This window comes from Macaca mulatta, chromosome 9 (assembly GCF_049350105.2).
Source record: "Macaca mulatta isolate MMU2019108-1 chromosome 9, T2T-MMU8v2.0, whole genome shotgun sequence".
Taxonomy (NCBI): domain Eukaryota; kingdom Metazoa; phylum Chordata; class Mammalia; order Primates; family Cercopithecidae; genus Macaca; species Macaca mulatta.
In genome coordinates, this window is record NC_133414.1 from 126,899,563 (window position 1) to 126,915,263 (window position 15,701).

At 42.4% G+C, this 15,701-nt stretch overlaps 1 protein-coding gene across 17 annotated transcripts in view; it reads right to left on the reverse strand.

The window, feature by feature from the left end:
- The window catches only part of ABLIM1 (actin binding LIM protein 1), a 388,728-nt gene that overhangs the window by 334,863 nt on the left and 38,164 nt on the right, over nucleotides 1-15,701 (reverse strand). For 14 of the 17 annotated variants that reach the window (XM_077947591.1, XM_077947588.1, XM_077947595.1 and 11 more), the window contains exon 1: nucleotides 1,944-2,163. The exons of the other annotated variants lie outside the window; for them this stretch is intronic. In XM_077947591.1, coding sequence (XP_077803717.1) covers nucleotides 1,944-1,956 — 13 coding nt within the window. In that variant the 5' untranslated portion in view covers nucleotides 1,957-2,163. Of the gene's footprint in view, nucleotides 1-1,943; nucleotides 2,164-15,701 lie in introns of those variants that run through there. 17 annotated transcript variants of the gene reach the window in all.

Genomic DNA, 15,701 nt, shown 5'->3' on the forward strand with positions numbered 1-15,701 from the left:
AACTTTATAATCTCTCAAAACCTCAATTCCTTCATCTGTAAAATGGCGAGGTAATAACAATATCTACTTGATTGAGTCATTGTGAGGATTAAATGATGTAATACATGTAAAGTACCTGACACATAATAAATATACAATAACTGATATTTATTATTATAGGTATTTTTCTCTCTACTAGGTTAGTCAGACTTTAAACTGTTAAATGCAAGATTACCAACAATAAGACAACTGAGTGAAATGTCTATAGCTGACTCCAAAACATCCTGCTTGAAACTGGGTTGAAGAAGAAATGTTTGAGAACTCAGCCCCATTCCAGGACTTAGGGCCCCTTGGAATCTCTGGGGTCATCTTATTTTGCATTCTCAAATAAACCCCAGAGACCCTGGAATAGGAGGGGCCAGAGACTAAATGAAATTGGTGTGACGGCCTAACGAATTTGATGCTTCCTAGGGCATACCAAGATTCCCCATAGTTACTTGGTCCCTACAGTGTGCAAGGTTCTGCACTAAGAGTTTTGGGTGCTTTAAAGCTGAATCAGAAATGGACTCTGACCTCAGAGAGATTTACAACTTGTAAGAGATATTCTCCATATGTTCCTTGTGGTACTTTGGACAGCGGTCAGCACCCAAAGCCTCAGTCTTAGAACATAGTTCAGAGATTGTTCTGATTCCATCCATATACACACCAAGTCCCTTATGGTGTTAGCTGTTCCATGCTCTTTTTTCTTTCTCTAATATACCTGAATATAGGCATGAATAGGCAGGTAGTATCTCAGAGCCCTATGTCACCTCTGTATCCTGGTATCTACAATATAAATTCTGTCATTCCACCAAGCCCTTTCCACCCCATTTCTAGGTACAGATCCAACCAACCATATTGCCAGAGCAATCATCAACAAAGATCAGATTGGTTGAAAAGGAATTAAAACATTCTGGATAGAGATTACTTTAGTCTATATTATACGCTCCAGGATGAACTCTGAAAAGCAGCGCTTAATTATCCAACACATGTTATCAAATTCCTAAACTCCTTCCAAAAAGCAGGGTTAGCGCTTCGGAGTTAAAACAACAACAACAACAACAAAAACTCTGCAACTCCTCTTACAGGTTGTCTTCAGGGTATCAAAAGGGGTGGCACTTACTGCTTTGCAAATACACTTTCTAAAAATAATCAATATTTTCCTTAAACGCTTATGGCAAAGCAACCAATTCACTTCATTTTAATTGCTCGCAAGCTGCACAATGACTTGATCTCTTTAATATTTCACTCATACTAGCAGTCACTGAGCTATGACTAACCCGCTCTCCCCAGCATCGTCGCTGGCTCCAGATGGCAAGAAATACATTCCCTTTATTCTTGCCTGAAAAGCAATTCTGATTTTTTTTTTCTTCCACCCATTTCACCTGCAGTAATTGTTTTACTCCAGAAAGAAAATGGGTGAGGAGTGGAAGGAGAGATTCATGCAGAGGGGAGCACAGGTGGGGAATTTACTTTTTTTTTTTTTTTTTAAATGAGGTGTAAGCACTGCAGCTTTAAATCGTGCTGCATCAAGCCCTGGATTTCTTCCATAGCCGAGCTGCAAAATGGTAACTAGAAAGGAGGAAAAAATACCTCTTCCTCCCTCCTGGCCAGCCCTTCCACAGATCCCGGCAGGGCAGCCAGCGCGAGCCCATCCCCCACGCCTCCCAGCCCAGACGCGCGGCGGGCACAGGTGAGCCGGGCGCCGACCTTGGCCCTTGGGCTCGCCCACATCCGGGGATCAAGGTCAAGGGCGAGGGCTTCCTTCCCCTGCCCCCGGCCCCCGGCAGCCCCGAGCCCGGGGATCCGCTGCCAAAGTTTCAGGCCGGGCTGGGGCCGGCGCGGCTGTCGCAGCCCCCTCCGCCCTCCCGCACCTGTTCGGCCCGCCGGGGTCCGTGGACGGTGCCCACCTGGTCCCCACTCACCTCTGGCTGACATGGTGCAGGCAGCGGGAGCCGGAGCTGGAAGGCGTTGGACAGCCCCGCAGGACGCGGGGAGGAAGGCAGCCCCGGAGCGCCCGCCCGGCCCCGGCGCCCTCCGGCTCGCGGTGCGGGGACGCCGCCCGCAGGACACCTGGCCGCCCGCTCCGCGCAGCAAGGCCGACGGGCGGGGACGCAGCGGCCGCGGAGACCCGCCGGGCGCGACAACGCTGACACCCGCGGCCGCGCTGGGCGGGGCGCGCCTCCCCCGCCCCGAGCCGCCGGGGCCCACCCGGGTCCAGCAGCCGCCCTGCCGCGGCGCCGGGCGGGGCTCTGTCCCCGAGGAACGAGGGTCTGCGTCCTCCCGGCTCCCCGCCCGGCTTCTTAATAAGAGGAAAAATAACGTGGGTGCTCCGAATGGCTCTCCAGCTCTCTGCTTTGGTCCCAGAGAGAGAGAAAGCAAGAAAGGGCCGTTCGTTCCTTCCCCTAAGTGATGCCCTTGACAGGACAGCAAAGACCACGGTCGCCTAAGGGGGCTTAGCCCGCAGTCCACACTCGGGGACCGACCCACCAGCCCCTCCGAGTCGGCCGGGCTCTCGGAAAGCCTGTGGGCGGGGTGGGATGGGGCGGGACTTTTCCTCCAGCGACCCTCGAGTCAGCGCCGGGCGTCAGGGTCCCCCCACCCAGCACCGGGTCTTAAGCCAACAGACACTCAAGGGAGGTCTGTGCATACACTTGATTTACTGCATCAACTCTGTAAGAGTTGGGGCTGGGCCGGGCTGGTGACCACTCTGAACAAATCCACTTTTTCTGTGTGTCAGGATAAAAAGGAGAAAATACAAGAAAAATCTCTTAGTGCCCTGGAGGTTTATCAACTAGGGCTTCATGCTAATAAGCAACATAATAAAAAGCCACCAGATCCAGAAATTCTAACTAAAAAGGTGGGATTCCACTCTCACGCCCTGTCCTCTCTTCCTCTGTGCACTCTCAAAACAAATGTACGGTGGCCGGGCGTGGTGGCTCACTCATGTAATCCCAGCACTTTGGGAGGCTGAGGCGGACGGATCACTTGAGGTCAGGAGTTCGAAACCAGCCTGGCCAACATGGTGAAACACTGTCTCTATTCAAAAAAAAGAAGCAAATTAGCAGAGCTTGGTGACCAGCGCTTGTAATCCCAGCTACTCGGGAGGTTGAGGTACAAGAATCGCTTGAGGTGACAGAGTAAGACTCCATCTCAAGGAAGGAAGGAAGGAAAAGAAAGATGTTCTAGTTATTTTCTATGTTGGCACTGCCTAAATCCATCCTGATGTGGTGAGAATTGTATAATAGTTCTGACAATTCAGAAATATTAAAAAATAGGTGACCGTAATTCTTTCAGAAAAAATAATTGATGGATAACTGAGCATTGTTGAAAAAAACCCAACCAAATGATTATGTGGGAAAGGAAATACTAGAAAAAAGATTTGTAATGGGAATAGAAATTCTCAGATTCAAATGCCAACTACAAAAATCAACTCATTATTTATCCATCTTGACAACATCCCTTTCACTGTCTTTTAGGCAGAAAACTTGCCAGTGAATCACAATTCAGTTGCTTTAGTCTCAAAACAACTCTCCCCTCCCACTATCCTCATTCCATGCTTAACCTTTCTTAGGTAAAGCATGATCACAGGAAAGCCTGGTTGCCCTGCCTACATCCAGCCTCCAGCTTCCAGCCTCCACCGCCTCCCTACCACCCACCCCCCAGGTTTATTTTACCTATTACCTTGAGAATAATTTTTCTATTTATAACATGACATAGTTCATGTTCTACTATGAGGTTATACTCCAAAACCTCTAGTGGGTCCTCACTGATCTCCAGATACAGACTCAACATTTCAAAGTGTCTTCATCTAAGCAATGAATTCATCCAGCAAAATTTTATTGAACACATACTATGCACCAGTCTCTGGGGTAGATACTAGGGTTACAATGGTGAACAAGACATGATCTATGCCCGCATAAAGCTTGAAGTTCACTGAAATTTTAAGGTCTTTCATAATCTATGCTCTCCTACCTCGCCAGTGCCATCTCTAGCTACTCCCTACTCAAACATTTTACTGTAGACATACTACTTTTCCCTCTGTTTCTCAACAAGATAATATGTTTCCTGCCTCTCTGCCTTTACTCATTCTCATTTTTCTTCCCCAATGGCTTCCTCCCCACCCAAATTAACTCATATAACATCTTATGAAAGGTTCTCCTTCTACCTTGACCCACATTGATCTCATTCAATCAACTTCTGTGGCATGCACTTTCAGAATCACCTGTTTTTACTTAATACACTGCTTTGTGTTGCTCTTTAATGGTTTCGTTTTAAGTCTTTTCTATCTCCCCAAATCTCCTTGAAATCAGGGACTTGGGCAGTCTTGTTGAATTTGTTCTGGAAGTATACAGAGCATATGTTGTATCAGATGTCATACTAGTAAGATAGAGAGGTCCCAGAATTGTGTGCCTTCTTTTTAATATTTATTTATTTGTTAGCTTGAGACAGAGTCTTGCTCTATCACCCAGGTTGGAGTGCAGTGACGCCATCTCGACTCACTGCAACCTTCACCTCCTGTGCTCAAGCAACTCTTATGTCTCAGCCTCCCGAGTAGCTGGGATCACAGGCACGTGCCACCCACCTGTCTAATTTTTGTATTTTTAGTAGAGACGGGGTTTCACCATGTTGGCCAGGCTGGTCTCAAACCCCTGGCCTCAGGCAAACTGCCCGCCTCGGCTTCCCACAGTGCTGGGATTATAGGCATGAGCCACCGCGCCCAGCTTATTTTTATTCTTTTAAGTAATATCTAGTCTTTTTCTCTAACTGCCACAATAGTTCTGGTTCTTATAAACTCACAGCAGAATTACAGATACAGTGGCAAAAGCCCAATAATGAACAGATCTTACTCTTGTCCTTAAGATGCTTGTAATAGACTACACAGATGATTATAAAATTCACTCCTAGTTTTAAGTCTCACATAAGGCGCCTTTCACAATACTGTTGGGCACACAGCAAGTACTCAGTGCATGCCTGACTGGCAGGTTGCAAAACAGTAACTTTGTTATCAAAGGTCATCTTTAGCTAAAAAGAGGTTTCCCTATGTATTTCGCTTTAGTCTTCTTCAGGTTAAGTATATATTTTAAAATATATGTGATTTTCTTACATTTTGGAGTTGTGATACACTGAAATGACTTTTTGGGGTCACTCACATCATCTCAGAATCTCTATAATCTCAGAAATCTGAAACCAATTCTTCCAATCATACAGCAACCAAGTTTGTTCATGGCTTGAATCTAACAAATGTCTCACCTGAAATAACTGAGAATACTCTAGAAATCATTGTAAAAGCAAATTGTAAAATGCAAGGAATTTTAGGAGATATAGTAAATGCCACTTTTTAAAGTCAGGAAATAAAGTACAGTCTATTGGTTGAAACCAGAAAGAAAAATGTATATAGACCAAAGGGATGAAACACATTCCAGTCTGTGTTTGAAAAAAAGAGGTTACTATTTGACTCTTATCAAAAATACTCTTTGAATTTCTAATGGAAGGAAAGGTAATGTACATTATTAACATTTTTTCTTTATTGATTTTTTAAATAATTGAATATTGAGTCTTACTCCCACAGCTTTTCAGCTGCCAACTCATCATCACTTCTCATTCTGAACCTAAGTTATTCTCATGAGTAGCATGAGAATAATTCTGCTTTCTGCATAACTTCAAGCTTAAAGGCACACTGAACTACTCAATGGTTCTTAATCAAATGCCTTTATAATACATACAACGTAATAGGCAATGAGGAAGTCCTGGCAAACAAGTTAGATAAGCCATATACAAGGTGGAGAAGCTAAGCCTGAGACTCTTCATTAAGCCAGCCCACTAAAGGGGGATAAAATGACCCCAGATTAGTCGTATCCCTGGCTCCTGAGAGAAGCAAACTAAAATTCTTTTTTAATAATTCTTTTTTAGTAAAAGTATCCAACAGTGGCTCATGCCTGTAATCCCAGCACGGGAGGCCAAGGTGGGAGAATCATTTGAGCCCAGGAGTTTGAGACCAGCCTGGACAACGTGGCAAGACCCTAACTCTACCGAAAAAAAAAAAAAATTTTTTTTTTAATTAGCCAGGTGTGGTGGCTTGTGCCTGTAGTCCCAGCTATTTGGGAGTCTGAGGTGGGAGGATCGCTTGAGCCCAGGAGATTGAGGCTGCAGTGAGCTATGATTGCATCACTGCACTCCAGCCTGGGTGACAGAGTGAGACCCTGTCTCAAAAAAACACAAAAACCTTTGTCAATGTAGACCCCAAGGATTCCACAAATAAAGATCAAGCAAAAATGGGGTCATAATAAAAGATGCCCAAATACACAGTAAAATAAGCCATGCTGAGTGAGAGTCAGCAGAAACAACAAATAGATGCAGAAACAACAAATAGATACTAAGTAGTTTGGGTATTATAATTCCCAGATAATACATATAAAACAAGAGATAAAATATATATAAAGTAACAAAAAAAAAAACAAAAGATACACATCACAAAACTGAGCCAACACTGGACTATCAAAAATGACAAAGTAAATTTCAAAAAGAACCAAATAGAAATAACAACTATCAACTATAGACATTTAAAACTCAATGAATGGATAAAACAGACAAACAGAACCAAAGAAAGAATTAGTGAATTGGAAAGTAGATATTAAAAAGCCACTAGAAATACAGCTCCAAAATATTGGGAGATGAATAATGCAAAATAGAGGTTAAGATATATTGACAATAGGATAAGAAGATCTAATTTGTAAATAATAGGAGTCCTAAGAAAGAATTTTAAAATGGAGAAAATACTACATTTGAAGAAAAAACAACTAAGAATATTATAAAATATATGTATCAATAAGGGAAATACAATATATACCAAGTAGGATGAATAAAAAGAAATCTAGACCTAGACACACTGTATTGAAACTGAACAACACTAAAAACAAAGATAAGATCTAAAAAGCAGTCACAGCGAAAGGACATAGCCTAGAAACAAACTAGATTGACAACAGACTCAAGGGAAATGATAAAAGCTATGAGACAATATTATTCTGATTAGCCTATAATTGTTCATTTAAAATTTCATGAATAGGCCAGGCATGATGGCTCATGTCTGTAATCTCAGCACTTTGGGAGGCCAAGGTGGGTGGATCACTTGAGGTCAGGAGTTCAAAACCAGCCCAGCCAACACGGTGAAACCCTGTCTCTACTAAAAATTTAAAAATTAGCTGGATGTGGTGGAGCATGCCTGTAATCCCACTACTTGGGAGGCTGAGGCATGAGAATAGCTTGAACTCAGAAGGCGGAGTATGCAGTAAGCCGAGATTGCGCCACTGCACTCCAGCCTGGGCTACAGAGAGAGACTCCATCTCAAAAACAAACAAACAAAACAAACAAAAATTGCATGAACAGCAAAAATATCTTTCAAAAATGAGGGCAAGATAGATACTTTAAGACAAACAGATATTGAGAGTACCACTAATAAAATTTCTGTATCGTTTATATATAAATATATTTATATAGAGTAAAATGACCACCATTAAAAGGTATGAGATAGAAGCAAGAATGAGGAAAAAAAAATTGTTTACATAGAAATAATTCCAACTAAATATCAATACATTTGAAATGAAGAACTAGGATAAAATGTGGTTCTTTGAAAATAATTAACAAAATGAATGATCTTTAGTGAAACTAAGAAGAAAAAGAAAGAATAAATAAAGAGTATTAGAAAGACACACTTAACTACAGTTAGAACAGAGATTTAAATGAGATTATAAACTGGAATTCTGCTTTTGGCTATGATGAAGTAAAAATTAGACTTGTCTTCCCAAATCAAACAACAAAACTGAAAAAAAATACATGAAACAACTATTTTTAGGTATTGGATAGCAGGCAGCCCAGGACAGTGCTTCTTGAGAAAAGGGAAGCAAATAAAGTGAGTCCTGTGAATGCCCTGGCTTCTGACTACAGGAAACTCCCAGGCTACAGGTGGAGGGAGGAGAAACCCAAACAGAGCTCAGTGGCCTCACTGAGTTTAGGAGACAGCAATCACGGTCCCAAGAGGCTGTGGTGGATGGAAGTTGTGGGATAAGTGCCTAGAGGAAACTATCTGGAGAAAGAGCTACAGGAATCTACAGAAGAGTGCTCTAGAGACCTTAGTCATCACTAAGTTGCACATATACAGGGTGAAAAAGCTGCCCATTTGTAGGGCTCCTACAACTGAGAAAAAAAGTTGGGCTGAACAATGAGAGACAGAGTTAAACAGAGTAATAAGTAATCTAGTCCAAAGCCAGGGCAGAATGTGAAACGTGGAAGGGCCTCTAACCTAGACATGAGGACTAGTGGCAGCATTTGGTAGAGCAGAGCAGAGATGTTAAATATTTTAGATGTAGGCTCTGCCATAAAGGAAATCAGTACAAGGGAACCAAGGCAGAGATAAGAATGGATTCTAGGCCGGGCGCGGTGGCTCAAGCCTGTAATCCCAGCACTTTGGGAGGCCGAGACGGGTGGATCACAATGTCAGGAGATCGAGACCATCCTGGCTAACCCGGTGAAACCCCGTCTCTACTAAAAAATACAAAAAACTAGCCGGGCGAGGTGGCGGGCGCCTGTAGTCCCAGCTACTCGGGAGGCTGAGGCAGGAGAATGGCGTGAACCCGGGAGGCGGAGCTTGCAGTGAGCTGAGATCTGGCCACTGCACTCCAGCCTGGGTGACAGAGCGAGACCCCGTCTCAAAAAAAAAAAAAAAAAAAAAGAATGGATTCTAGTCCCTAGCAGGAGCCAGGGGGAAAATAATGTACTAGCTGTCCAAAGGTGCCCACGCCAGGAACTAGTGTCCTGAAACAAACCAGGAAACACAGGTGTACTGTCCATTCTCACACTACTATAAAGATACTACCTGAGGCTGGGTAATTTATAAAGGAAAGAGGTTTAATTGACTCACAGTTCAAATGGCTGGGGAGGCCTCAGTAAACTTACAATCATGGAGGAAAGCAAAGAGGAAGCAAGGACCCTCTTCACATGGTGGCAGGAGAGGGAAAAGTGCAAGCAGGGGAAATGCCAGATGCTTACAAACCCGTCAGATCTCACGAGAACTCACTCACTATCACAAGAGCAGCATGAGGGAAACTGCCCCCATGATCCAATCACCTCTTTCCTTCAAAATGTGGGGATTACAGGTCCCTCCCTCTACACGTGGCGATTACAATTTGCAATGAGATTTGGGTGGGGACCCAGAGCTAAACCATATCCATAGGGTATTTGAGAATTAGATATGTGGAAGTTCAAAGGAATATCTAAGGGATTGGGAGAGGCAACTGGTTTATCCTAATCATCAAGGTTGTTCATTGGTTGCTGGATGGTGTCTCTTTAGTTCCAAGAGAGAGGTGAGACATATTTTTAAAAAATGACTAGATGATCATTCTGAATACCATAAATAGACCAGGAAGAGCACATTAGCCACAGTAAGTTCTCACTGTTCTGCAGATGAATCTATGGGATTATTGAAGACACATGTTTTACAAACCTTCTCAGTCACTGCTGCTTAGATATGTTAAATCATAGTGAAAGGAACCTACAAGCTAGTGATGGCACTGATACTTATATTATTGAACTGCTTCATTTAAATTCTTAAGTGACATATAGGATATATCATTTATGACTGAACTCCAAATCTAACATTTGTAAGGCATGAAACATTTCTCTAACCACTAGGACATCAACACTATTTTACAAAAATAATCAGAAAAGAAGCATCTAACACAAATTATGTTCCTAATATATAGGCAGAGAGCTGTTGCTAATAGTCAATGGAATGCCAAACTTCTGATGGGATGACATTAACATTTTGATTTGCTTGCAGATTAAAGCCAGTGAATAAAAGTAAAGGTCACTTTAAAGGAGTATAAAGCTACAGTGTACATAACGTGGCATAGGTAATCTCGACTCTACAGAACTGTGAAGCCTGAAATCCTACAATATAGAAGGGTATGAGGAAGACATCTCAGGATACTGAAGAGTGTTGCAGAAGACCCACAAATAGTCATGAGCATGAGATGGTGGACAACAAATCCATTTTTGGTGTGGGTAAAATCATTAGCGACACCTTTTTCTTTCTTTTTTCCAACAGTTTGAAGATGTGTCATTCCATTTTTTTTTTTTTATAATTTCTGTTAAAAAGACTGCAGTTGGTCTTACTGTTGTACCTTTGAAGGTAAAGTATATTTTTTCCTTTGTTAAAAAACGTATTTTCGGGCCGGGCGTGGTGGCTCATGCCTGTAATCCCAGCACTTTGGGAGGTTGAGGCGGGCAGATGACAAGGTCAGGGGTTTGAGACCAGCCTGCCCAACTTGGTGAAACCTCATCTCTACTAAAAATACAAAAATTAGCCAGGTGTGGTGGCACACACCTGTAGCCTCAGCTACTTGGGAGGCTGAGGCAGGAGAATCGCTTGAACTGGCAAGGCAGAGGTTGCAGTGAACCTAGACTATGCCACTGCACTCCAGCCTGGGCAACAGAGCAAGACTTAGTCTCAAAAAAGAAAAAAAATAGAATGTATTTTTGTAATACAGTCAGGTTCTCCCTCTGTCATCCAGGCTGGAATACAGTAGGGTGATCACAGCTCACTGCAACTTCACTCTCCTGAGCTCCCGCCTCCGCCTCCCAAGTAGCTTGAACTACAAGAAGGCCAGCTATTGGATGCCCAACTAATTTTTTTTTTCCTGTAGAGGTGGGGTCCAACTATGTTACCCAGACTGATTTTGAACTTCTGACCTCAAATGATCCTGCCACCTTGGCCTCCCAAAGTGCTGGGATTACAGGTGTGAGCCACCACACCGTGCCTAAAATGTTTTTTAATTTTTGGTTTTCATCAGTTTGACTATGATATACCTATGTATAATTTTCTTTCATTCTACTTAGGTTTCACTTGTCTTTTAAATCTTTTAGATATTTCTTCTGGCCCATTCTCTATCCCCAACCTCTTCAATAATAAATATGTTAAACTGCTTGTCTATGCCCCACATGTCTCTTTTGCTCCCTTTTTTTCTTCCATGATTTTTTCTATTTCAATTTGGATCATTTTTACTGACTTGTCCTCAAATAGATTAACTCTTTCCTTGCTGTGTTCTGCCTGTAAAACTCACCCAAAGTGTTCTTAATTTCAGATAGTGTCCTTTTCATTTCTAGAATGTGCTTTTTATTCTTTCTAGTAGATTCTACCTCTGTTGAATTTCCCTACCTTTTCATGTTTTTCCATATTTTTTCCATTTTGTTTAACTTATTAATCATAGTTATTCTTAGAGTCCTTGTCAGTTAACTCAAGTATATCAAGCGTCTGTGGCTTTGCTCGTATTGTCTGCTTTTTCTCTTGGTTTTTGGCCATATTTTCCTGCCCCTTCACAAGCTTTGTTATTTTGATTGCATGCCAAACATTGTATACAAAAGGATTCAGAGGTTTCAGGTAATGTCATCCTCTATGAAATAGGCAGATCACTTCAACCCAAATAGGGATCTCTTTCTGTCCCTGTTCCTCAAGCGTGGCCCTCCTGGCTTTTGGTTAAGAGCCTGCTGGATCTCGGGCTCTCCGGTTCTTCAGAGTCAGTTCGGCTCTTCAGAGGTTTTGAGTTGAGCCTTTTGCCCTCTGATCCCAGTCAGCTTCAATATTTAAGAAATGCCTTGAGGGTAACTGGCCGTGTATTTATGGCAGGATGCCTCCTCCTAGTGAGACTTTGTCTCTTAAGTACCATGAAATTGGGATATTTCACTCTGCCTCTCTAGCCAAGTCTCCCAGCCTCCTGCATCAGCATATGCTCCTGTGTGTTCAGTTCTATACTAGTTTATAATCTGTCAAACCAGCCCCACACAAGCACCAAAGTCCCTCCTCCTAGCCAACGATTGATTCTTAGTCTTCACTCAGAACTGACAAATACCCCCAGGGAGGAAAATGGCCAGAGACTGTCAGCTCCCTTAGAAAGTGCTCCCCTCTCTCTGCAATGTTAGTTCATACAGTGTTCATTGTTTCCACAGCTCTCTCACTAAGGTCTCTCACTAAATCTTTTGTACTATGATTTTGGTAACTTATCCTACTTTTTCTTAGGTGTGCAGCAAGAGCACTGGCCTGCCATGACCTGCTACATTCTACCTGGAAGTACCAGTCAGAAGTCGGCCTGTCATATTTCTTCAAAAGGTGACTTGTCAAAATGAGACTCCTTTCATAAAAGCAGTCTGGTTGGGCATGGTGGCTCACACCTGTAATCCTAGCACTTTGGGAGGCTGAAGTAGGCAGATGGCTTGAGCCCAGGAGTTTGAGACCAGCCTGGGCAACATGGCAAAACCCCATCTCTACAAAAAATACAAAATTAGCTGGGCATAGTGTCACACACCTGTGGTCCCAGCTACTCAAGAGACTGAGATGGGAGAATCACCTGAGCCCGGGAGATTAAGGCTCCAGTGAGCCAGGACTGGGCCACTGCACTCCAGCGTGGGTGACAGAGTGAAACGCTGTCTCAAAAAACAACAACAAAAAATCTCTCAATCTGCCCAAAGAGGCAGATTGTCTTTAGTAATTTTTCTACCACCATCTTGCTTTGTTTCTACTACTACTCTGATGCTACATAATTAAGGTCACCAATCATTGTCACTGTCTTTCCAAACTTGTTGTTCCTTACTTCCTCTGACCATTCTTCCTTGTCCCCTTCCCATTCATCATCCAGACAGACACACACACATATACACAAACATACATTTTAACAATACCAAACTCCTTGTAGTTCCCCTAAATAAATCATGTTGTTTCCCTTACCTGAAATGCCCAGTCCCTTTTTTACTTTCATTGCTAATTCCTCTCATCTTTCCAGAGTGTTCACATCTACCAGGAGCGTTCTTGTCCCTCCCATTCTTTTCTACTCTAGCTTACTCACAGTTCTGTGTCATCCCATCTTGTGTACTACCCTGTGTTAAAAAGATTTGTTTACTGATTTGACTCTTCCCTCCACTACACCCCCCCATAACACAAAATGGGCCCCTTAAAAGCAGAAATGTTGCCTCACTGGTCTCTAGCACTGAGTGGAGTGTTTGGTATGAATGTCGGTCGAACTGTACTCTCTCCAATGTGCATTTTGTTCCAGGAAGACTAGGTAATAGCAGGACCATTAGAAGCCTCATCTTCGGGGCTGTTTGACATTGATTTTTTAAAAACACATTTCCTGAGGTCTCACTAGTGCCAGAATATGAAAAAAATCATCATTCTTCTCTGACTAAAGTGGAATCACCAGTGATATATTCTCTCCTTAATCAGTAATACTAGCTAACATTTACATAGACCTCACTAGGTCCCAAGCACTTTGAACATATCCTCTTATTTCATGTCTATAACCACCTTCAGCAGTAGGCACTGTTGTTACCCTCCAGTTTACAGAGGAGGAAACGGAAGCACAGAGAGGTTAAGTAAGTGGCAAGCTAGAATCTGGATACAGGTTGTCTGGTTCCAGGGACCAGGCAGTTAGATACTATGCTATGCAGCATGACTTCTTGCTTTCCTTGCCTTTTTTTCTTAAATGTTGAATTACATAAGTAGCATTATCAATACACTTAAATTGTCAAAAATTCAGAAACAAAGCAAAAGCTCACTATTTGATGGGTATCATTCAAGATCTTTTTCTTTATGTACATATATACATTATGTGTGTGTACATATACACAAAGAAATATGTATTTTTATGTAACTGGATTATGCTTTATTTTTCTATAGATTTGCTTTCATTTAACAATTTGTCTTAAAGGTCTTTTCATATCGATGAATATAGATCTATTTTATTCTTTGAATGTTGCAGAGCATGGATATATTCCATAGTATGGGTGTAATATAGTTTAGGTAACCATTTTTCTTTTGTGAGTCATTTATGTTGTTTCTGATTTCACTGTTACAAACCAGGCTGCACTGAATATCCTTGAACATGTCTCTTCACATTCGTGCAAATATATATCTAGGAAAGATCCTTAGAAATAAAGTTGTTGGGATGAAGTCTGTGTTGATTTTTTTTTTTTTAATGGTGACTCACATCCTGCCTTCCAGTGAGGCTGTGGCTTTTACTGTTTCATCATTCACATATTAAAAGAGTTGTGTACACTTGGTTGAATTTATGGCAGAGTAAACAAAATAATAATAAAATAATAAAAAGGGCTGTGGCTGGAGGTTTTCCAGGAAATCAACTTTCTCTGTAAGCACTGCTCACACTCTAACATGCCAAGGAAAGCAAAGGCCTTCTCTCTTCTCCACCTCATCTTTAGGAAAAAGGCATTTTGATCTGAGCTGCAGAATAAACAGGGTCCTTGAGAGCATACAGTGGGATTCCTGAAAAAGAAGGTGGCAGGCAAGAGGAAAGTGAAACTTTCTGTGGGAAAAAACTGAGTGGCCCTGTCAAAAGACAAAATTACAACCCATTTAGTTAAAGATCTTAATAGGCTTTTATCAGTGATTCTAGAATCAGGCAACAACTCAATCTGTAAACGAGCCGAACAGAGAAGGCTGGCTTTATCAACAGAAAGGGCTGGGGAAGCAGACATAGAGAACAAAAGTGGATTGGTCATTTTGAAGTTTCTTTCTTCCTAAAGGTTAAAGCAGAGGGGACTTCCTTATCATGCCGGGTAAAACTAGCCTGTTTGGGGATTTGGCTCTCTCTCTCTCTCCCCTCAACTCCCAAATTCCTTGGAAGGTCAGAGAAACAACTTAGTTTTGGTTTGGTGGTGTGAAACTTCAGCAGGAATGATTCCATTTTGCTTTGGTCTGTTGGGCCCAGTGCAGGAGCTCAGTACAAACCAACAGCCTCCTATAAATTTTCTTTCACAGGTCAAAGCTTTCTTACTTCTCTTAAGTTGTTCTTTTCTGTGTTTTTTGACTACATGGTAAAACAAGGTCTAGGAGTTTGAGCCCTTACCCCTGAAAGACCACAGCGGACAGGGCAGGTTCAAAGGTAAAAGATCTTGGAATTCAGGAAAATTTTGTTCTAAGTCCTTAAGGGAGACCAAGAGACTAGAGAGGGTGGGACTACAGGTTTGGGAGGAAGCAGAAAGCAATTGCCTGGAGGGCCCCTTGTGCAGACGTCCTCAAATGTACAAAAAGGTCACTCTGGTGGCCCGGTGGTTGTTAGGGGCAACAGAGCCACTTCTCCTGAGAAACAACCAACAAGTATTCGAATAAATTTCTTGCCTTTAATGGTTTTAAAATTGGATGCCAGTACTAATGTTATTTAAGTTGTGTATTGTTTGTGTGTACTCTTCTTAGTATTATAAAGCGATGCTACTGCCTAAATCACCCCCACTTAAAAAAAATATAATGGGATGGGTGCAGTGGCTCATGTCTGTAATCCCAGCATTTTGGGAGGCCTAGACGGGCAGGTCGCTTAAGCTTAGGACTTCAAGACCAGCCTGGGCAACATGGTGAAACCCCATCTCTACCAAAAATACAAAAATTAGCTGGGCGTGGTGGTGCATGTCTGTGATCCCAGCTACTTGAGAGGCCAAGGCAGGAGGATTGCTTGAGCACAGGAGGTGGAGGTTGTAGTGAGATGAGATCATGCCACTGCACTCCAGCCTGGGTGACAGAGTGAGACCCTGTCTCAAAAAAAAAAAAGAAGAAAAAGGATATATGTGTGTGTGTGTGTGTGTGTGTGTGTGTATAGAAGTATATGCGTATATGTGTATGTGTATAT